This window comes from Natator depressus, chromosome 28 (assembly GCF_965152275.1).
Source record: "Natator depressus isolate rNatDep1 chromosome 28, rNatDep2.hap1, whole genome shotgun sequence".
Lineage (NCBI taxonomy): Eukaryota > Metazoa > Chordata > Testudines > Cheloniidae > Natator > Natator depressus.
The window spans coordinates 373,255-395,758 of record NC_134261.1 but is presented as its reverse complement, the minus strand read 5'-3'; the positions used below and the strand labels follow the sequence as shown (position 1 = coordinate 395,758).

Sequence of the window (22,504 nt, the reverse complement as noted above, 5' to 3'; positions counted from 1 at the left end):
GGCCATTTCCAGCAGTTGACAAGAACATCTGAGGAACAGTGGGGGGTGCGGGGGGGGGGAATAAACATGGGGAAATAGTTTTACTTTGTGTAATGACCCATCCACTCCCAGTCTTTATTCAAGCCTAAGTTAATGGTGTCCAGTTTGCAAATTAATTCCAGTTCAGCAGTCTCTCGTTGGAGTCTGTTTTTGAAGTCTTTTTGTTGAAGAATTGCCACTTTTAGGTCTGTAATCGAGTGACCAGAGAGATTGAAGTGTTCTCCGACTGGTTTATGAATGTTATCATTCTTGACATCTGATTTGTGTCCCTTTATTCTTTTACGTAGAGACTGTCCGGTTTGGCCAATGTACATGGCAGAGGGGCATTGCTGGCACATGATGGCATATATCACATTGGTGGATGTGCAGGTGAACGAGCCTCTGATAGTGTGGCTGATGTGATTGGGCCCTGTGATGGTGTCCCCTGAATAGATATGTGGGCACAGTTGGCAACGGGCTTTGTTGCAAGGATAGGTTCCTGGGTTAGTGGTTCTGTTGTGTGGTGTGTGGTTGCTGGTGAGTATTTGCTTCAGGTTGGGGGGCTGTCTGTAGGCAAGGACTGGCCTGTCTCCCAAGATTTGAGAGAGTGATGGGTCGTCCTTCAGGATAGGTTGTAGATCCTTGATGATGCATTGGAGAGGTTTTAGTTGGGGGCTGAAGGTGACGGCTAGTGGCGTTCTGTTATTTTCTTTGTTAGGCCTGTCCTGTAGTAGGTGACTTCTGGGTACTCTTCTGGCTCTATCAGTCTGTTTCTTCACTTCTGCAGGTGGGTATTGTAGTTGTAAGAATGCTTGATAGAGATCTTGTAGGTCTTTGTCTCTGTCTGAGGGGTTGGAGCAAATGCAGTTGTATCGCAGAGCTTGGCTGTAGACGATGGATCGTGTGGTGTGGTCAGGGTGAAAGCTGGAGGCATGTAGGTAGGAATAGCGGTCAGTAGGTTTCCGGTATAGGATGGTGTTTGTGACCATCGTTTATTAGCACTGTAGTGTCCAGGAAGTGGATCTCTTGTGTGGACTGGACCAGGCTGAGGTTGATGGTGGGATGGAAATTGTTGAAATCATGGTGGAATTCCTCAAGGGCTTCTTTTCCATGGGTCCAGATGATGAAGATGTCATCAATATAGCGCAAGTAGAGTAGGGGCGTTAGGGGACGAGAGCTGAGGAAGCGTTGTTCTAAGTCAGCCATAAAAATGTTGGCATGCTGTGGGGCCATGCGGGTACCCAGAGCAGTGCCGCTGATCTGAAGGTATACATTGTCCCCAAATGTAAAATAGTTATGGGTGAGGACAAAGTCACAAAGTTCAGCCACCAGGTTAGCCGTGATATTATCGGGGATAGTGTTCTTGATGGCTTGTAGTCCATCTTTGTGGGGAATGTTGGTGTAGAGGGCTTCCACATCCATAGTGGCCAGGATGGTGTTATCAGAAAGATCACCGATGGATTGTAGTTTCCTCAGGAAGTCAGTGGTGTCTCGAAGGTAGCTGGGAGTGCTGGTAGCGTAGGGCCTGAGGAGGGAGTCTACATAGCCAGACAATCCTGCTGTCAGGGTGCCAATGCCTGAGATGATGGGGCGCCCAGGATTTCCAGGTTTATGGATCTTGGGTAGTAGATAGAATACCCCAGGTCGGGGTTCCAGATGTGTCTGTGCAGATTTGATCATGTGCTTTTTCAGGGAGTTTCTTGAGCAAATGCTGTCGTTTCTTTTGGTAATCTCTCGGGGAGCAGCCTGTCTGCAGGACACACAGCTCACCTGGCTTCCACCTTCCTGGGTCTGATCTCGGAGCATTCAGCCTCCTCTACCCTTCCCACAGCGAGTCCACCCAGGAGGGGTCCTGGGGGGGCCAGAGGGTCCTGCCCCCCAACTCCGCAGTCAGGCAGGACTCTCAGCCAGCCAGTGACACAGAAGGTTTATTAGACGACAGGGACATGGTCTAACACAGAGCTTGTAGATGCAGAGAACAGGACCCCTCAGCTGAGTCCATTTTGGGGGGCAGTGAGCCAGACAACCCCGTCTGCCCCTCACTCCTCGTCCCCAGCCAGCCTCAAACTGAAAACTCCCCCCAGCCCCTCCACCTCTGGGCTTTGTCCCTTTCCCGGGCCAGGAGGTCACCGGATTCCTTTGTTCTCCAACCCTTTAGCTCTCACCTTGCAGGGGGGAAGGGCCCAGGCCATCAGTGGCCAGGAAACAGGGTGTCGGCCATTCTCTGTGTCCAGACCCCTGCCCACACCTGCCCTCTAGGGCTCTGCAATGATCATACACCCTTACCCCACCCCCTAGATACTTAAGAACTGCCTAGGGGAAACTGAGGCACCCCCACACTATTCAGAGGAAACGTTAAGAACAGTCTCTCTTCGTCACAGTGAGTACATGCATTAGCGTGTGTTGGTGCGCACATTTGTGTGTGTGTGTGTGCGTGTGTGTGTGTCTGTGATCTGTGAGGGGGAGTATTTGAGGAGTGCGTGTGCAATGAGTGTGTTAGTGTCAGTGTGAGCAACGTGAGCATGCACGGGTGAATGTGCACTGAGCATGAGCCTGTGTGCGCAGGGGTTGTGGCTGAGGGTGCAAGGGATTGCCCTATTGTCCCGGCATGCTGGGCGGGGGGGGGACACTGGTTTGTGGGATGGTGGGAGAACGGCCCCCGAAGGCACCAGACCCAAACTGCCCCCCCGCACTTTGTGCCAATGGGCGGGGATCCAGCCAAGCGATATGGGGCCCCGGCCATATGGCCCCACTGCACTGGGCTCGCCCAGGAGCCACCGTGGGCTGGGTGTGGGAGGGGGGCACCGATGGCGTCGGTAGGGGCCCGGTGGGGGGCTGTCTGTCCGACCCGCCCTGCATCTCGGGGTGTAAAACCAGAACGACCCGCCAATAAACAGAGATGGATTGTATCTAGCGGCTGGTGACTCTGTCCTGGGGGGGGGGACCAGCAGGGGGCGCTGCACTGGGGGGCAGGCGGGGGAGCCAGGAGGGGGCAGGAGATCAGTTGGGGGGCTGGGATCAGTCCACAAGGGGGCAGGGGCTCAGCAGGGGTGATGGGCTACAGGGAGTGCGGTGGGGCTTAGGAGGGGTTGGGGGCAATTGGGGGGCTGCGCTGCAGGGGGTGGAATGGGGGGCTCAGGAGGGGCAGCAGGAGGCTCAGGAGGGGCACGGGGCTCGGGGGGCGGGGCGCTTATTGGGGCTCAGGAGGGGGCTGAAGCAGGGGGGAGCGGGAGGGGGACAGGGGGGCTCAGGAGGGGGCAGGGGGTTTGGGGGGGCTCAGGAGGGGAGAGCAGGGGGCTTGGGGGGCAGGGCACTTGGGGGACTCAGGAGGGGGGAGCAGGGGACTCAGGAGGGAGGGAGGGAGGAGGATTAGGACGGGGGCTCAGGAGGGGGCAGAGGGCGCTTGGGGGGCTCAGAAGGGCTCAGGGGGCTCAGGAGGGGGACAGGGTGCTTTGGGGGGCTCAGGAGAGAGTAGGGGGCTCACGAAGGGGGCAGGGCGCTTCGGGGTACTGGGGGGCAGGGCTGGAGGGAGCAGGAGGGGGCTCAGGAGGAGGGAGCAGGGAGGAGCAGAGGGTCAGGAGGGGCTCAGGAGGGGGCAGGGCACTTGGGGGACTCAGGAGGGGGGAGCCTGGGTCACACTGGGGGCCATGTGCTGGGAGGGGTCCAGGGAAGGGGCTGGGGAGATGGGGGCTGGAGGAGGGATGTGGGGCAGGGGAAGGGTGGGGAGATGGGGGCTGGAGGAGGGATGTGGGGCAGGGGAAGGGTGGGGAGATGGGGGTGGAGGAGGGATGTGGGGCAGGGGAAGGGTGCGGAGATGGGGGGTGGAGGAGGGATGTGGGGCAGGGGAAGGGTGGGAAGATGGGGGGCGGAGGAGGGATGTGGGGCAGGGGAAGGGTGGGGAGATGGGGGTGGAGGAAGGATGTGGGGCAGGGGAAGGGTGCGGATATGGGGGGTGGAGGAGGGATGTGGGGTAGGGGAAGAAGGGTGGGAACATAGGGGGTGGAGGAGGGATGGGGCAGGGGAAGAAGAGTGGGGAGATGGGGGGTGGAGGAGGGATGGGGGGCAGGGGAAGGGTGGGGAGATGGGGGGTGGAGGAGGGATGTGGGGCAGGGGAAGGGTGGGAAGATGGGGGGCGGAGGAGGGATGTGGGGCAGGGGAAGGGTGGGGAGATGGGGTGGAGGAAGGATGTGGGGCAGGGGAAGGGTGGGGAGATGGGGGTGGAGGAAGGATGTGGGGCAGGGGAAGGGTGGGGAGATGGGGGTGGAGGAAGGATGTGGGGCAGGGGAAGGGTGCGGATATGGGGGGTGGAGGAGGGATGTGGGGTAGGGGAAGAAGGGTGGGAACATAGGGGGTGGAGGAGGGATGGGGGCAGGGGAAGGGTGGGGACATGGGGGGTGGAGGAGAGATGTGGGGCAGGGGAAGAAGGGTGGGAACATAGGGGGTGGAGGAGGGATGGGGCAGGGGAAGAAGAGTGGGGAGATGGGGGGTGGAGGAGGGATGGGGGGCAGGGGAAGGGTGGGGAGATGGGGGGTGGAGGCGTGTGGGGCTCTGTGCCGGGGGCCATCTTGGTGTCTGTCCATCTGCGACTGGCCAATGCCCCCCCAGCCCCAGGGCTCCCGCACAGGCCCCCCCCCGCGCCTGCCCCCCAGCCCGGCCCCTCGGTGCCCCCTAGCCCCATGTCCGGCCCCGCCAGATGCCCCCAAGCCCCAGGGATGCGGCTGCGTCAGACGCCGGCCCCGGGCCCCCTGCACCGTGACTCCAGGGGGGCCTGGCCCCTGCTCAAGGGGGGGGAGCGAGGGCAGAATTGGGGGGCGCTGAGCTTTCCTCGTGGCCAAACCCCAAAGATCAGGGATTGGGGGACGGGACCCCAGCGATTTTAAGGGCAATTTCTTACCCCAACCCCCGCCCCTGCTGAAGGATTTGGGAGGTGACCCCCCGACCCGGCCCCCGTTTTCAGAGCCACGTCCCCCAGCTTTTCCCCGCGCCGTCTGTCTGACTACAGGGCCGAGGCCGGGCTCCCGTGACTCCGGGAGCTGGAGATTTTGGGAAAATGCCCAGAACCGGGAGGGGCGGAGATGCCACAGCAGGAGCCTGCGCGTGCAAACCCCAGGGGGGCCGCGGTGCCCCCCGGACACCTGGGTTCTGGGAAAGGCGGCTGGCAGCTCCCAGACCCTGCTCGGCAGACATGGGAGCAGTGCCAGGAAGGAAGCGTCTGCACCGGGAGAGGAAACCAGGGTCACCGTCTGGGCCGGGAGAGCTGCTCCCGGGGGCCGGGGGGCGCCGTGACGGGACCCATGCCTGTGCCGGGAATTCCCAGCCTGCCCCATGGGGGAGGCCCAGGGAGCTGCCCCAATACAGCGCCAATAGGACGCGGGGCCTGTGCTCTCGAGGGGGCGCCGGCTCCCACCCGGCCCCAGGGCTCGGGGCCCCATTGGGCGGGCACTGCCCAGACCCCGCCGAGATCGGGGCCCCGTCGGGCGGGCGCTGCCCAGACCCCGCCGAGATCGGGGCCCCGTCGGGCGGGCGCTGCCCCGACCCCGCCGAGATCGGGGCTCCGTCGGGCGGGCGCTGCCCCGACCCAGCCGAGATCGGGGCCCCGTCAGGCGGGCGCTGCCCAGACCCAGCCGAGATCGGGGCCCCGTCGGGCGGGCGCTGCCCAGACCCAGCCGAGATCGGGGCCCCGTCGGGCGGGCGCTGCCCAGACCCAGCCGAGATCGGGGCCCCGTCACGCCAGGCGCTGCCCAGACCTAGCCGAGATCGGGGCCCCATCAGGCGGGTGCGGCTCAGACCCAGCCGAGATCGGGGCCCTGTTGGGCGGGCGCAGCCCAGACCTAGCCGAGATCGGGACCCGACGGGCAGTCACTGCCCAGACTCAGCCGAGATCGGGGCCCCGTCAGGCGGGCGCTGCCCAGACTCAGCCGAGATTGGGGCCCTGTCGGGCGGGCGCTGCCCAGACCCAGGCAAGATCGGGGCCCTGTCGGGCAGGCGCTGCCCAGACCCAGCCCGGATCGGGGCCCCGTCGGGCGGGCGCTGGCCAGACCCAGCCGAGATTGGGGCCTTGTCGGGCGGGCGCGGCCCAGACCCGGGGGGGAGGAACGGGGGTGCAGACACCCACCCCCCCCGGCCTGCGGCGCCCCCAGGCTCGGTCTGGCAGCCAGGGTGATGTGGCCGTGAGTCAAGTCGAGAACATGGGCCGGTAGCAGCAGGCGCCCGGAGCAGCCGTGATAAAGCCATGGCTCATCCTGCTGAGAGCACTCAGGGAAAGTGCCGGGTTGAGTCCTGGCCCCCCCACCCTGCCAAGGGAGCCCCCACACTGCTCCCCCCCCCCGGCTCCGAGTTTGGGTGTCTGGGGCCCTGCCCCAAGCCCCACTGGGGTGCCAGGCTCTCCCTCTGGGTCAATATTGACCCTCCAGCCCTTCCCCCAGAGCCAGCTGGGTAAACAGCCTCAGGGATCCGGCTGCCCCACGCCCTGGTGCAGGGGGGCGGGGATCCCCTCTGGGAGCCAGCACCCCAGCTGGGAGTTGTGGGGACACGGGGTGTCTGGGAATGGGGGTGGGTGGTCAGGGCAGTGGGGGGGCACGTCTTTGCAGAGCCTCCTGGCCCCCCAGGAGTGTCCCGGTTGGCCCTAGCACCCCCCCAGCTCCCCAAGCTTGCTGCTCTGCAGGTGAGCCCTCCGGCAGCAGCCCTCCCAGCTCCACCCTGACCCGGCTCTTCCCCCAGTGACCCCCTTGCCCTCACGCCCGCCCCCACAAACCGCTCAGTGGTTTCCCAGAAGCTGGCACCAGACTTTCCCCTGCCCCACGCTTGGAGGGAATGACAGGCTGGGGATCCCCACACTGGGACAGCTGCTGGGGGGCTGGGAACCGCGGGAGCTGTTTTTTCCGGGTCGGCGTCCTCCCGCCAGCGCACGCCCCACACCACCTGTTTCCTCCCTCCCCCCGGGCACTTCCTGGCCACTTCCAGGGTGTTTTGTGGCTGCCTCCAAAGGGGAACCCCGCGGAGCGGGATTGGGGGCGCCAGCTCTGATCTGCCCCGGGCTGGGGAACTTGGGAAGGCAGGGAATGGGTCATAGGCCAGCCTCCTCCCGCCCTGCCCCCTGCCCCTGGCCCTGCAGGGGGTCACTTGGAAGGTGCTGGCCCAGTGGGGGGGGCCTCGCTGGCTATTTTTAGCTCCCAAAACGTTCCCCGGCGCATGGAAAGTTCTGGAGTCCGAGGGATTCCACGGCCCCCGCCACCCCCGCAGTGCCGTCAGAGGCGGAAATAGCTCTGGGTTTTGGGGTTTGGATCCAGCCTAGCCCCAGACCTGCTCCTGGCTCTAACCCACCAGCCCCCACTCCCCTCGCAGAGCCAGGGAGAGAACCCAGGAGTCCTGACTCTAACCCCCCAGCCCCCACTCCCCTCCCAAAGCCAGGGAAGAGAACCCAGGAGTCCTGGTGCCTAGCCCCCTGCTCTAACCCACCAGCCCCCTCTCCCCTTCCAGAGTCAGGGAAGAGAACCCAGGAGTCCTGGCGCCCAGTCCCCCCTGCTCTAACCCCCCAGCCCTCACTCCCCTCCTAGAGCCGGGGAGAGAACCCAGGAGTCCTGGCTCCAAGCCCCCAGCCCTCACTCCCCTCCCAGAGCCGGGGAGAGAACCCAGGAGTCCTGGCTCCCAGCCCTCCTGCTTTAACCCACCAGCCCCCACTCCCCTCACAGAGCCAGGGAAAGAACCCAGGAGTCCTGGCTCCCAGCCCCCCTGCTCTAACCCACCAGCCCCCACTCCCCTCCCAGAGCCGGGGAGAGAACCCAGGAGTCCTGGCTCCCAGCTCCCCTGCTCTAACCACCAGCCCCCACTCCCCTCCCAGAGTCAGAGAGAGAACCCAGGAGTCCCAGCTCCCAGCCCCCTGGCTCTAACCACTAGACCCCCGTCCAGGCCCAGGCTCTGAGCGAGTGGGTCAGGAATGCCGGCTCAGCCCCTGGTCACTGTGGGGAGACCCTGGCCGGCGGCTCTGGATGATGAGTGGCTGGGATGGAATGTTCTGCCGGTCGCCCCCTCGTCCAGTCACCAGCAGACACAGGGGCCTGGGAACCAGGACTCCTGGGTTCTCTCCTCGGCTCTGGGAGGGGAGTGGGGGCTGGGGTTAGAGAGGGGGGGGCTGGGAGCCAGGACTCCTGGGTTCTCTCCCTGGCTCTGGGAGGAGAGTGGGGGCTGGTGGGTTAGAGCAGGGGGGGGCTGGGAGCCAGGACTCCTGGGTTCTCTCCTCGGCTCTGGGAGGGGAGAGGGGATTGCTGGGTTAGAGCGGGGAGTGGGCGGGCTGGGAGCCGGACTCCTGGGTTCTCTCCCCGGCTCTGGGAGGGGACTGGGGGCTAGTGGGTTAGAGCCGGGGGGGGGGCTGGGAGCCAGGACTCCTGGGTTCTCCCCCTGGCTCCGGGAGGGGAGCGGGGGCTGGGGGTCACTGGCAGCAGCGGGGGGCTGTGGGGGCGGGGGCACGGCAGCCCTGTCCCTGTTTCTCAGCACTCGGAGTCAGATCCCAGTTTGCGGGGGCTGCTGGAGTCTTGGGGAACCAGCAGGGATTCAAAGCTCCCCTTGGCAGCCAGCCCCGGCCACAGTGAGATGGGGACCAGATGTGAGCAGCCCAGGGCCGGCGTGGGCAGCAGGCACGGGGCTCGCAGGCCTGAGTCACAGCTGTGGGGCGAGGCTGGGGTCAGAGACCCCCAAACCACAGTCTCTGCCCCCCACCCAATGTCTGTACATGGCCCTGCCCGCTCCCGCCCAGCTCAGGAGACAGAAGGGGGCCCTGTGCCTCCTATTTCTCAACGGGCCCATGGGGGAGCCAGTCCCCAGGGCTCTGCGGGGAGCTAAATGGGGACCTCAGGCTGCTGCCCCAGTGTGGAAGGGAGGGGTCCATCCCCTCTGATTCCAACCCCCTGCAATAAGGCTGGAGCTGGGGACCCCCCCGGAGTCAGAGCCGTGGCAGGGCAGCCAGGAATTTGAGGCTGTGAGGGGCCAGCTCTGACTCAGGAGCCGGGGACACAAGGCCCAGGGGCAGCCTGGGGCATGGAGCTAACTGCCCCCAGCTGCCCCTGCCCCACAGCAAACCTGGTGCTTCCCATTCTCTCAGCCTGCCAGACCCCCACGCACACCTGCCCCTTGCTCCTGCCCCCGCCCCCAGCCAGGCCTGTGATGGGATCTGGGCGCGGGGAGAGCAAACGGTCAGGGCGATTCTAGGTACATGTCCCACCAGAGGGAGAGAACCCAGGAGTCCTGGCTCCCAGCCCCCCAGCTCTAACCCACCAGCCTCCACTCCCCTCCCATAGCTGGGGAGAGAACCCAGGAGTCCTGGATCCCAGCCCCCACCCTCCCAGCTCTAACCCCTAGACCCCACTCCCTGCCCAGCTGGGGTGGGGTGGAACCCAGGCGTCCTGGGGGGTGGGGGGCTGGGTTGTGAGTTTCTCATCCAGGGAAGTGAAAGCCAAGGGCTATTTTTGGAAGTGGTCTGTAGCCAAGGGCAAAAATAGAAGCTGGGAGTCACCCCCCCGCCCCCCCAGTTCCCCACCCGGTTCATGACCCCACCAAGCGCAGGCCGTCCCCCCCCCCCCCGCCTCCATGTGTTTCCCCCAGTCTTTGCCAACATTCCAGTCCCTTTGTGAAACTTCCCCACAGGCGGCCTTCCTGTTACCCCACAGGAAGGGGGCTGACATCAGCCCCGCTGGGGGGGGAATCCCGGGGCGGTCATCGGGAGGACAGTGGTTTCACCCATGACAGGCCACTCTGGGAAGGTGTGGCTCAGCCCTGGGGGGGGGAACGCTCCCTTGGGGGGAAGCCCCCCGAAGCTCACACGCTCCCTCCCCCCAGCATTTCAGGGTGGAGCAGGGTCCCAAGCTGGAGGGGGAGAGCTGGGAGGCTGTGGTCCAGAAAGGGGGCCCCGGGGAGCTCAGAGTGACTCTGGACGGGGGAGAGGGGGCCATGCAGGATGAGGTTGTGGGACGGTGGGTCATCAGGGCTGGGGGAAGGATGTGGGGATGTTCCCATGAGCCCCGCCTTCCTCTGGACCCTGTGTCCCCCTGCCCCTGGGCTGGGACACCCAGAGCCCCCAGAGACACACACACACATGCACACGGAGACACCCGATCACATGCACACACACACACACAGAGACACGCAGCCACACACGGGCACCCCCAGCCAGGCACGCACACGGAGACACCCAGACACACAGGGAGACACCCAACCGCACACACACACACGGAGACACCCAGCCACACACGGACACCCCCAGCCAGGCACTCACACAGAGACACCCAGACACACAGGGAGACACCCAACCACACACACACAGAGACACCCAGACACACACACACACACACACACAGGTCTGACTCACACCTCCACACCCAAGTTCACATGCTGAGAACCTCCTCCCTGTAGAAACAGGCATTCGCCCCATGCACACTACTTCCCCAGGCAGACACTGCATCTGTCCCAGCGCACACCCCTCACACACACAGCTGTCTGACACCCCCCACCCCCGTGAGACAGGGACTGTCTGACACACACCCTGCCAAGACAGGCCTGTCTGACACACACACACACACACGCACACCCTGCCAAGACAGGCCTGTCTGACACACACACACACACACACGCACACCCTGCCAAGACAGGCCTGTCTGACGCACCCGCGCGCACACACACACACACACACACAGTGCCAAGACAGGCTTCTTGTTTATTTTGTTCCAGAGCTTCCCCATAGCAACGTCCCCCAGCTCTGCCCCCCAACACAGCCCCGCCAGTCTGACCCAGCTCTGCCCCCCTCATCCCCCCAGGGCCAGAACTGGCAGCAAGGGGGATATGCACTGGGGGGGGGCAGCAGAGGATGCTGTCCCCTGGGGGGGTCACTGTGCACTGGGGGCAGCAAAAGGGACTCAGCCCCCCCCTTTATCTTGGGGGTATCACACCCCCCTGGTGAGGATGGCAGTGTGGGGGGCTGGGGCCCACAGTGAGCGCATCAGGGCACAGGGCCACGCCTGCCCTCTGGGGTCCCCGATGCCAGCAGCCCTCGGGGAGGGGAGTCGGGACAGGACAGGAACCCCAACCCCCCGCCCTGCTGGCTTCCCCCCACACACACACACACACAAAGCCAGGCGCTAGGACCCGGGGACTGCAGCCGTGGAGGGGTGTCCCGTCCCCCACACAGAGGGGGGGAGGAGAAGGAGGAGGCGAGGGGGGGGCGGGGCGGGATGAGTTCACCCGGCTTCCTGCGCCCTGGGCGCACGGAGAGCGCATATAAGGCGGAGGGACCGGGGCGCTTGGCACAGCCTCTGGGTCCCGGCACGTCTCCAGGTGAGGACAGCGGCTGGGGTGGGGGACGCACACACACACCGGGGGCCGGGCTCTGGGCTCTCTGGAGCCGGCCCGGGGCGTGCGCCCTTGGACAGCCCATGCTTAGGGGGTGGCGGGGTGTCCAGGCTGGAATCGGCCTGGGGTTGGGGCCCCCTGGCTGGGGGAGGGAGCTGCCCCATCGCAGCGGGGGGGCTTACGGGGAGCTGTGGGCAGTTTGTAGGGGGGGCGAGTAGAGGCGCCACTGGGCGCTGCTGTTCCACGCGGCTCTGGGAGGGGAGTGGGGGCTGGGGGTTACAGCAGGGGGCTGGGAGCCAGGACTCCTGGGTTCTCTCCCCGGCTCTGGGAGGGGAGTGGAGGCTGGGGGTTACAGCAGGGGGCTGGGAGCCAGGACTCCTGGGTTCTCTCCCCGGCTCTGGGAGGGGAGTGGGGGCTGGGGGTTACAGCAGGGAGGCTGGGAACCAGGACTCCTGGGTTCTCTCCCCAGTGCTGGGATGGGAATGGGGTCTGGTGGGTTAGATCAGTGGGGACTGAGAGCCCAGACTCCTGGCTTCTCTCCCCAGCCCTGGGAGTGGAATGGGGTCTCCGGGGTTAGAGCACCGTGCGTGGCTGGGAGCCAGGACTCCTGGGTTCTTTTCTAACCCTTCCTGCTTTCTCCCTCTAGGATGCAGCTCCCACTAGTGGTTCTGGCCGGCATGGCCCTCCTGTGCGTGGCCGACCCGCTGCGCCACCCCATCGGCTCCCGTGTGGCCCATCTCTCTGCTGACTTTGGGGTGAAGGTTTTCCGGGAGGTGGCCAAGGCATCCCCGGATCGTAACGTGGCCTTCTCGCCTTTCGGGGTGGCCTCTGTGCTGGCCATGCTGCAGATGGCAGCTGCTGGGGAGAGCCGAAGTCAGATCAAGGCAGCCATGGAGTATGGGGTCAATGGTAAGGGGCTGGGGAGGGGGCACTCTCCCCACCAGTCAGTGCTGGTCCTAATGCCCCAGCATGGTGCGAGTGGGCCCCTGTGTAACCAGCCGCCCCGCCCCAGAGGTGGCTGCATCTCAGCGCCGGGCAAGGGGTCCCTGGATAACCAGACACCCTGCCCCAGACATGGGCGCATCTCAGCGCCGGGCGAGGGGTCCCCATATAACCAGCTGCCCTGCCCCGTCTCCACACTGGGCGAGAGACCCTTCATAGCGTTAACCCTTCATTGCCCTGACAAGCCATGCCTCCCCTGCAGAGCGGGGCGTCCCCCAGGCCCTGCGGTGGCTGCGCAAGGAGCTGATGGCCCCAAAGAACCAGGACAAGGTGGACGTTGCTGACGCGCTCTTCGTGCAGCGGGACCTGGGGCTGGCCCCCGGGTTCATGAAGACGTTCACCCGTGCCTTCCGCCAGACCGTCAAACAGGTCAACTTCACGGAGGGCGAGCGGGCTCGCTTCATCATCAACGCCTGGGTCCAGGACAGCACCCACGGTGAGCGGCTGGGACTCCTGGGTTCTTTCCCCGGCTCTGGGAGGGGAGTGGGGGCTGGTGGGTCAGAGCAGGGGGGCTGGGAGCCAGGACTCCTGGGTTCCATTGCCCTCTGACCCCACCCCCCGCCCGTGGTTGCAGGGATGATCAGTGACTTACTGGGGCCGGGCACCGTGGACGACCTGACCCGCCTGGTGCTGGTGAACGCGGTGTATTTCAAGGGGCTCTGGAAGCTGCCCTTCCCGGAGGCGGCCACGCGCTGGCGTGTCTTCCACAAGTCGGACGGGAGCAGCGTGGTGGTGCCCATGATGGAGCAGATGGCCAAGTTCAACTACGGTCAGTGGCGCCCCCTGCTGGGGGTGGGGGGCGGTTGGTGGGTCTGACACTGCCCAGCCCGGGCGGGGTGGGGGGGGGTGGCCCTGCCCTGCCCTACCCTGCCCTGTTAACCCCGTCTCTCCCTGCTCCACCCAGGCGAGTTCTCCACCCCGGACCAAGTGGACTACGATGTGGTGGAGCTGCCGTACCACGGGGAAACGCTCAGCATGCTCATCGCCGCCCCTTACCGCCGAGAGGTGCCCCTGGCCGCCCTGACCCGGGTCCTCGACGCCCGGCTGGTGGGCGAGTGGAAGACTAACATGACCCGAGTGCCCCGGCTGCTCGTGCTTCCCAAGTGAGAACCCACCCCCCCTTGTCCTCAAGCCAGGATGCCTGGGTTCTCTCCCTGGCTCTGGGAGGGGAGTGGGGGCTGGTGGGTGAGAGCAGGGGGGGCTGGGAGCCAGGACTCCTGGGTTCTATTTCTGCACCAGGGCAGTAGATGAAGCCCTGGTGCCGATGTGGTACTTCATGGGGTTTTCTGTGCCCACACTCCCGGGGCAGACACTGGGGGGGCTGCAACTGTTTCCACCACCCCACTCCTGGTGCTGAGCCCCTACTTCGCCCCCCTACAGGTTCTCCCTGGAGAGCGAATCCGACCTGCGCCGACCCCTGCAGCAGCTGGGTGTGAGGGACGTCTTCAACCCCAGCGCCGCGGACTTCACCAGCCTCTCAGGTGAGGGCCTCACCCCTGCATGGGGATGCCCCCTCCGCCCGCTCTGTCTCCTACCTGCCTGTGCTTCGTCCCTCGGGTGCTGGGAGGGGGGAGGCGCCGGGGCCGGGACCCCAGCTCACGGCTCTCTGTCTCTCTCTCTCGCAGCCGAGGAGTCTCTGTACGTGGCCCAGGCCCTGCAGAAGGTGAAGATCGAGGTGAATGAGAGCGGCACCAAAGCCTCCTCCGCTACAGGTGAGTGGATCACTGGCCTGATGGCTCCCAGGGGTGCACCGGGGGCTGGCCTGGGAGCTCCCCATCCCACGGCTTTGCCTCAGCTGGCCGGCCTGGGGGTGCAGTGGGGCCCAGCCGGAGAGCCCCTCTAGTCTGCCATGGCCCATCCCACGGGGGCATTGAGCGCTGTGGCCCCAGGTGGGTGGGGCCGACATCTCGCAGCTCTGTTAGCGGGACAGCCCAGCCGACTCCCGGGGGTAACGTCTGGTTCCTTTCTTCCAGCCGCCATCCTCTATGCCCGGATGGCCCCCCTGGAGATCATCATGGACCGGCCCTTCCTCTTCATGGTGCGGCATAACCCCACAGGTGAGGATCAGTCCTGTGTCCTGAACAGCTGGACCCTGCTCCCCTCCCAAAGCCAGGGAGAGAACCCAGGAGTCCGGGCTCCCTGCCCCACCCCCGGTCTAACCCACCAGCCCCCTCTCCCCTCCCAGAGCCGGGGAGAGAACCCAGGAGTCCAGGCTCCCTGACCCCCTGCTCTCATCCACCAGCCCCCTCTCCCCTCCCAGAGCCAGGGAGAGAACCCACAGTGCCCAGCCTCTTCCCTAAGGCTTGAGGAATGCCAGGAAGGGCTCAGCCATGGGGCCCACCTACCCTGGCACCCTGCCGCCCGTCCCAGCTGTCAGAGGACGGGGCAGGGGCTCAGCACCGTACAGCTTGGTGTGGGCCTGCGCCCTCTGGCCTACGGTGAGGGAAGGAGAGAGTGGTGTGGGGAGGGGGAGCAGTGGGGCGGGCAAGGTTTGGAGGAGGCCAGCTGTGACCATCTCGACTCCCCCACCCACTCACCCCCCTGTTCTCTGCCCCCCAGGTGCCATCCTCTTCATGGGACAGGTGATGGAGCCCTGAGCGCGGGGACCCCCCTGCGCTAGGAGCAGACTGGGAAGCGAGCCCATCTCTGGGGGCAGGGGCTCTGCCCCACCCACCCCTCCCAGCGTGAGGAGGAGGTGCCTGTCCTGTTCAGTTTGACTCTCTGGGGGTGTCCCTGCCCCCCCCTCGCTCCCCACCATGGATTTCAGGGCAGCAGGCCCCTCAAGGGGGCCCATGCCACCCAGCGGTGGCACCATGTCGGACAGCAGTCGCTGGGCTGTCCCTGATGGCCGGAAATCCCAGGTATGCTGTCGCCCTGTGGGGCCCAGCCTGGGGCTCGCATCTACCCCACAGCGACTCAGTTCCCCTGGTCCTACCATGCCCGGGCCCCAGGACTTGCATGGATTCCAGGGGGTTTGCACTGGAGGCTGCTACCTCACCCTCTCCTCTGGGGGGGGTGTCAGGAACCCTCTTCTCGGTCAGGGGGGCTGGGGGGCCCCCCATGGGCTGGGCATGAATGTATGGGAGAGTAATATATTGTAGAGGACCTAATATATTCCTAGGTTTGTTTGCATCTGAGGGGCCTGCATGGGGTGGATGGGCGAGGGGGGTGCCCCAAAGGGGCAGCCAGAGCGATGCCGCTCTAACCTTTTGTCCACTGTGGAAGCACAAACTCCCCGTTTCTCCCTCAAGAGCTGCTCTTCTGACAGTTCGGCGGGCGCCTTAGGGCGGGCGGGCGGCCCTCCTCTCGGCCTGTGTCGCTCCCCTGCCGTGCAGGAAGCCGGGTGAAGCAATCGGCACATGCGGCCGGCAGGGCTGCGCGTGCAGATAAGGGCCAGTGGTGAGTCACCCTCACCAGCCGCACGCAGCCCCCCAAAAATATCAGCAGCTGTTTAAAAATAACTGAGGTGGTGTGGGCCTTGGACAGTCATGTTTTCCCACCCCCTCACCGCCCGCAGCTTCCTCCTCGGTGTGAAAGGAACAGCACGCAGGGTGGGGATTTAAATACCCCACCACTGACCCCAGGCATCCCGCTCAGCAGTGCCTTAAAGGGCTGTGACCTTAGCCGCCCTGCGGCACCATCCATTTCCCTATACCCCCTCTGGGGGCTTTGGTGCGTGGGGACACCCTCTCCCCTTTGCGGCGAGGCAGGATTTCTGTACTTGTATGGGATGTGCCCACGTGTGGGGGTGTGTATATGGATTTTTGAATGAAATGGTTTCTATTCCACTTTTGAGATGTAAGAAAAGCAATAAAAAAATCTCTATGGAAACACGGTGTCGGCTTGGTATTGCCCCGGCCTCGCTCGCTGCCCCTATCCCTGGCCCCCTGCGTTCTCCGGATCCACGGGCCCACCCGCCGGCACCCATGCTGTGCTCTGAGCCCCGATCCCCGCCCGCTGGCTGTGGGAAGGGGCTGGGGTGGGGGCACAGGCTGTAGCGGGGGCTGATAAACGGGGTGTAGGGTCATAGAATCATAGAATATCAGGGTTGGAAGGGACCTCAGGAGGTCATCTAGTCCAACCCCCTGCTCGAAGCAGGACCAATTCCCAGTTAAATCATCCCAGCCAGGGCTTTGTCAAGCCTGACCTTAAAAACCTCTAAGGAAGGAGATTCTACCACCTCCCTAGGTAACGCATTCCAGTGTTTCACCACCCTCTTAGTGAAAAAGTTTTTCCTAATATCCAATCTAAACCTCCCCCATTGCAACTTGAGACCATTACTCCTCGTTCTGTCATCTGCTACCATTGAGAACAGTCTAGAGCCATCCTCTTTGGAACCCCCTTTCAGGTAGTTGAAAGCAGCTATCAAATCCCCCCTCATTCTTCTCTTCCGCAGACTAAACAATCCCAGCTCCCTCAGCCTCTCTTCATAAGTCATGTGCTCTAGACCCCTAATCATTTTTGTTGCCCTTCGCTGGACTCTCTCCAATTTATCCACATCCTTCTTGTAGTGTGGGGCCCAAAACTGGACACAGTACTCCAGATGAGGCCTCACCAGTGTCGAATAGAGGGGAACGATCACGTCCCTCGATCTGCTCGCTATGCCCCTACTTATACATCCCAAAATGCCATTGGCCTTCTTGGCAACAAGGGCACACTGTTGACTCATATCCAGCTTCTCGTCCACTGTCACACCTAGGTCCTTTTCTGCAGAACTGCTGCCTAGCCATTCGGTCCCTAGTCTGTAGCGGTGCATTGGGTTCTTCCATCCTAAGTGCAGGACCCTGCACTTATCCTTATTGAACCTCATCAGATTTCTTTTGGCCCAATCCTCCAATATGTCTAGGTCCTTCTGTATCCTATCTCTGCCCTCCAGCGTATCTACCACTCCTCCCAGTTTAGTATCATCCGCAAATTTGCTGAGAGTGCAATCCACACCATCCTCCAGATCATTTATGAAGATATTGAACAAAACCGGCCCCAGGACCGACCCCTGGGGCACTCCACTTGACACCGGCTGCCAACTAGACATGGAGCCATTGATCACTACCCGTTGAGCCCGACAATCTAGCCAGCTTTCTACCCACCTTATAGTGCATTCATCCAGCCCATACTTCCTTAACTTGCTGACAAGAATACTGTGGGAGACCGTGTCAAAAGCTTTGCTAAAGTCAAGAAACAATACATCCACTGCTTTCCCTTCATCCACAGAGCCAGTTATCTCGTCATAGAAGGCGATTAGATTAGTCAGGCATGACCTTCCCTTGGTGAACCCATGCTGACTGTTCCTGATCACTTTCCTCTCATGTAAGTGCTTCAGGATTGATTCTTTGAGGACCTGCTCCATGATTTTTCCAGGGACTGAGGTGAGGCTGACTGGCCTGTAGTTCCCAGGATCCTCCTTCTTCCCTTTTTTAAAGATTGGCACTACATTAGCCTTTTTCCAGTCATCCGGGACTTCCCCCGTTCGCCACGAGTTTTCAAAGATAATGGCCAAGGGCTCTGCAATCACAGCCGCCAATTCCTTCAGCACTCTCGGATGCAACTCGTCCGGCCCCATGGACTTGTGCACGTCCAGCTTTTCTAAATAGTCCCTAACCACCTCTATCTCCACAGAGGGCTGGCCATCTCTTCCCCATTCTGTGATGCCCAGCGCAGCAGTCTGGGAGCTGACCTTGTTAGTGAAAACAGAGGCAAAAAAAGCATTGAGTACATTAGCTTTTTCCACATCCTCTGTCACTAGGTTGCCTCCCTCATTCAGTAAGGGGCCCACACTTTCCTTGGCTTTCTTCTTGTTGCCAACATACCTGAAGAAACCCTTCTTGTTACTCTTGACATCTCTTGCTAGCTGCAGCTCCAGGTGCGATTTGGCCCTCCTGATATCTTTCCTACATGCCCGAGCAATATTTTTATACTCTTCCCTGGTCATATGTCCAACCTTCCACTTCTTGTAAGCTTCTTTTTTATGTTTAAGATCCGCTAGGATTTCACCGTTAAGCCAAGCTGGTCGCCTGCCATATTTACTATTCTTTCGACTCATCGGGATGGTTTGTCCCTGTAACCTCAACAGGGATTCCTTGAAATACTGCCAGCTCTCCTGGACTCCCTTCCCCTTCATGTTAGTCCCCCAGGGGATCCTGGCCATCTGTTCCCTGAGGGAGTCGAAGTCTGCTTTCCTGAAGTCCAGGGTCCTTATCCTGCTGCTTACCTTTCTTCCCTGTGTCAGGATCCTGAACTCAACCAACTCATGGTCACTGCCTCCCAGATTCCCATCCACTTTTGCTTCCCCCACCAATTCTACCCGGTTTGTGAGCAGCAGGTCAAGAAAAGCGCCCCCCCTAGTTGGCTCCCCTAGCACTTGCGCCAGGAAATTGTCCCCTACGCTTTCCAAAAACTTCCTGGATTGTCTATGCACCGCTGTATTGCTCTCCCAGCAGATATCAGGAAAATTAAAGTCACCCATGAGAATCAGGGCATGCGATCTAGTAGCTTCCGTGAGTTGCCGGAAGAAAGCCTCATCCACCTCATCCCCCTGGTCCGGTGGTCTATAGCAGACTCCCACCACTACATCACTCTTGTTGCACACACTTCTAAACTTAATCCAGAGACACTCAGGTTTTTCCACAGTTTCGTACCGGAGCTCTGAGCAGTCATACTGCTCCCTTACATACAGTGCTACTCCCCCACCTTTTCTGCCCTGCCTGTCCTTCCTGAACAGTTTATAACCATCCATGACTGTACTCCAGTCATGTGAGTTATCCCACCAAGTCTCTGTTATTCCAATCACGTCATAGTTCCTTGACATCACCAGGACCTCCAGTTCTCCCTGCTTGTTTCCAAGGCTTTGTGCATTTGTATATAAGCACTTGAGATAACCTGTTGATCGCCCCTCATTCCCAGTATGAGGCAGGAGCCCTCCCCTCACAGACATTCCTGCCTGTGCTTCCTCCCGGTATCCCGCTTTCCCACTTACCTCAGGGCTTTGGTCTCCTTCCCCCGGTGAACCTAGTTTAAAGCCCTCCTCACTAGGTTAGCCAGCCTGCTGGCAAAGATGCTCTTCCCTCTCTTCGTAAGATGGAGCCCGTCTCTGCCCAGCACTCCTCCTTCATGGAACACCATCCCATGGTCAAAGAATCCAAAGCCTTCTCTCCGACACCACCTGCGTAGCCATTCGTTGACTTCCACGATTCGACGGTCCCTACCCAGGCCTTTTCCTTCCACGGGGAGGATGGACGAGAAGACCACTTGCGCCTCCAACTCCTTTATCCTTCTTCCCAGAGCCACGTAGTCCGCAGTGATCCGCTCAAGGTCATTCTTGGCAGTATCATTGGTGCCCACGTGGAGAAGCAGGAAGGGATAGCGATCCGAGGGCTTGATGAGTCTCGGCAGTCTCTCCGTCACATCGCGAATCTTAGCCCCTGGCAAGCAGCAGACTTCTCGGTTTTCCCGGTCAGGGCGGCAGATAGATGACTCAGTCCCCCGGAGGAGAGAGTCCCCGACCACCACCACCCGCCTTCTCCTCTTGGGAGTGGTGGTCGTGGAACCCCCAACCTCAGGACATCGCATCTCATGCCTTCCAGCCAGCGGAGTCTCCTTCTGCTTTCTCCCCCCAGACATATCATCTGGTCCACTCTCCGCAATGGTACCTGTGGAGAGAACATGAAAGCGGTTGGTTACCTGTGTCTGTGTTACTGGAACCCGGACATTCCGCTTACCTCTTCTGGAGGTCACATGTTGCAAAGCTTCTTCACTGGCCTCTTGGCTCCTCTGTGCAACCTGCTCTATATCTTTAGAGCTTTGTGCCCCTAGAAGCCTATCCTGAGTTTTGTCCAGAAAATCCTCAGTTTCTCGTATACAACGCAGGGTCGTTATCTGTTGTTCCAGACCTTCAATCTTCTCTTCCAATATGGAGACCAGCTTGCACTTTGTACAGACAAAGCCGCTTCTGTCCTGTGGAAGAAAGACAAACATGGCACATCCAGTGCAGGTCACAACAGCTGAACCCCCCCCTTCCATATCACCTACCTACTATGAGCTTCCTCAGAGACGTTTGCAAGACGTAAGCCTCACTGGGCTCACTCCAGGCGAACTCAGCCCTGCCCCATGGCATTGGGGGGTAGCACTTGCTGCAAGGGGAACCCCCCCCACCACCACCACCCCCCAAGCCCTGCTCCCTGCAGCACATGCCCCCTCGCGCAGCAGTGGGGTCAGCCCTTATTGCAGGGGTGTGCCATCCACCCACTCCTTCCTCTATGGGGCAGGCCCTTGGCCTTCTTACCTGCTGGCAGGGTGGCGGCCTCCGACTGGCAGGGGGTGGCTTCCCCCTGGGTGCGGGGCTCAGCTCGGCCTTCAGCACCCCCTTCGCTCGGTCCTGTGCGTGGTCGGCGAGCTCTCTGCACGGCTCCGTGGTGCGGGGGTGTGACGAAGTGGGACTGTTCTTAATGGTTCCTCCGAATATTGTGGGGGTGCCTCAATTTCCCTTATGCAGTTCTTAAGTATCTAGGTGGTGGGGTAAGGGTGTATGATCACTGCAGAGCCCTAGAGGGCAGGTGTGTGCAGGGGTCTGGACACAGAGAATGGCCGACACCCTGTTTCCTGGCAACTGATGGCCTGGACCCTTCCCCCCTGCAAGGTGAGAGCTAAAGGGTTGGAGAACAAAGGAATCAGGTGACCTCCTGGCCTGGGAAAGGAACAAAGCCCAGAGGAGGGGGGGCTGGAGGGAGTTTCAGTTTGGGGCTGGCTAGGACATGGAGTGAAGGGCAGACGTGGTTGTCTGGCTCACTGCCCTCCAAAATGGACCCAGCTGAGGGGTCCTGTTCTCTGCACCTGCAAGCTCTGTTTTAGACCATGTTCCTGTCGTCTAATAAACCTTCTGTTTTACTGGCTGGCTGAGAGTCACGTCTGACTGCGAAGTTGGGGTGCAGGACCCTCTGGCTTCCCCAGGAGCCCTGCCTGGGCGGACTGGCTGTGGGAAGCGCCCGGAGGGGCAGAGGAGGCTGGAGGCTCCGAGGTCAGACCCAGGAAGGTGGAAGCCGTGTGAGCTGTTTGCCCTGCGGACAGGCTGCTCACCGGAAGGCGACTGCCCCAGAGTCCTGACTGGCTTCATGGGGAGCAGTTCCAGAGCATCGCCCGGGCACTCCGTGACAGGGGGGGACGAGATGCCCCGGGGGAGAGGGGGCAGAACCCCGGGCCCAGCTGTGCCCTACCCCATCCTCCCCCATGGCCCCCCTCCCCTTGGCTGTGCCCCCCTCTACTCAGCCTTGGCCCCATCCCTCCCCCTCATGTTCCCCCTCGACTTAGCCATGGCCCCCATTTCCCCCGTGGCCCCCCTCCACTCCACCATGCCCCCATCCCTCCCCCTCCCATCCCCCATGGCCCCCCTCCACTCTGCCATGCACCCCATTCCCCCATGGGCCCCCTCCACTTCTGTCCTGGGCCCCTCCTGCTTCCCATCCCCCCCTGCCTTCATGCCCCCAGGATCCTTCACCTGAAAGCCCCCCACGATCCCTGCCCCCCGACACCCCCTTCCTCTCCCCCGGCAACCACCTCCCTGTGTTGCCATGGAGACACACCCAGCCCCTCCCCTGGGCCCCACCTCCCTCCACCTTGCAAAGGAGGCAGGGCCCCCTCAACCCGCCCTCCCCGACACCCATCGTGCCCCCCATTGCCATGGACACGGCTCCCCCTTGCCCCTGTTGCTGTGGTTACAGGTCACCCGCCCCCATCCTGCCCCCGTTGCCATGGTTACAGGTCACCCACCCATCTTGCCCCGTTACCCTGGAAACAGTCCCCTCTTCCCCCATTGCCATGGTTTCAGGTCACCCTCCCCCATCCTGCCTCCGCTGCCATGGCTACAGGTCACCCGCCCCCCCGCCCCCGCTGCCATGGTTACAGGTCACCCACCCATCTTGCCCCTGTTACCCTGGAAACAGTCCCCTCTTCCCCCGCTGCCATGGTTACAGGTCACCCTCCCCCATCCTGCCCCCGCTGCCATGGTTACAGGTCACCCTCCCCCATCCTGCCCCCGCTGCCATGGTTACAGGTCACCCTCCCCCATCCTGCCCCCGCTGCCATGGTTACAGGTCACCCACCCACCTTGCCCTTGTTGCCAAGGAAACGGTCCCCTCTTGCCCCCGTTGCCATGGTT

At 62.3% G+C, this 22,504-nt stretch overlaps 1 protein-coding gene and 1 long non-coding RNA gene across 2 annotated transcripts; one reads left to right on the top strand and one right to left on the bottom strand.

Moving 5' to 3' along the window:
• The first annotated feature begins 11,212 nt into the window (after positions 1–11,212).
• Positions 11,213–16,152, top strand: SERPINE1 (serpin family E member 1). The gene is made up of 9 exons (XM_074941062.1): positions 11,213–11,340; positions 12,002–12,264; positions 12,560–12,793; positions 12,932–13,126; positions 13,262–13,460; positions 13,738–13,838; positions 13,983–14,069; positions 14,331–14,414; positions 14,917–16,152. The coding sequence occupies exons 2-9, from the start codon at positions 12,003–12,005 to the stop codon at positions 14,952–14,954; spliced, it is 1,200 nt and encodes a 399-aa protein (XP_074797163.1). The 5' UTR covers positions 11,213–11,340; position 12,002; the 3' UTR covers positions 14,955–16,152.
• LOC141978741 (uncharacterized) lies at positions 13,775–21,093 on the bottom strand. The gene is made up of 3 exons (XR_012636423.1): positions 20,636–21,093; positions 20,073–20,307; positions 13,775–14,011 (listed from the first exon to the last, which is right to left on the bottom strand). It is a non-coding gene; the product is annotated as an uncharacterized LOC141978741 (long non-coding RNA).
• Positions 21,094–22,504: the final 1,411 nt, after the last annotated feature.

What these genes read in the sequence shown, in the direction of transcription:
- SERPINE1 (XM_074941062.1), top strand. Translation starts at nt 12,003, where the DNA reads ATGCAGCTCCCACTAGTGGTTCTGGCCGGCATGGCCCTCCTGTGCGTG. An exon ending in GATGGCCAAGTTCAACTACG is followed by an intron (nt 13,127 to 13,261) that starts GTCAGTGGCGCC and finishes TGCTCCACCCAG; the next exon opens with GCGAGTTCTCCACCCCGGAC. An exon ending in GGACTTCACCAGCCTCTCAG is followed by an intron (nt 13,839 to 13,982) that starts GTGAGGGCCTCA and finishes TCTCTCTCGCAG; the next exon opens with CCGAGGAGTCTCTGTACGTG.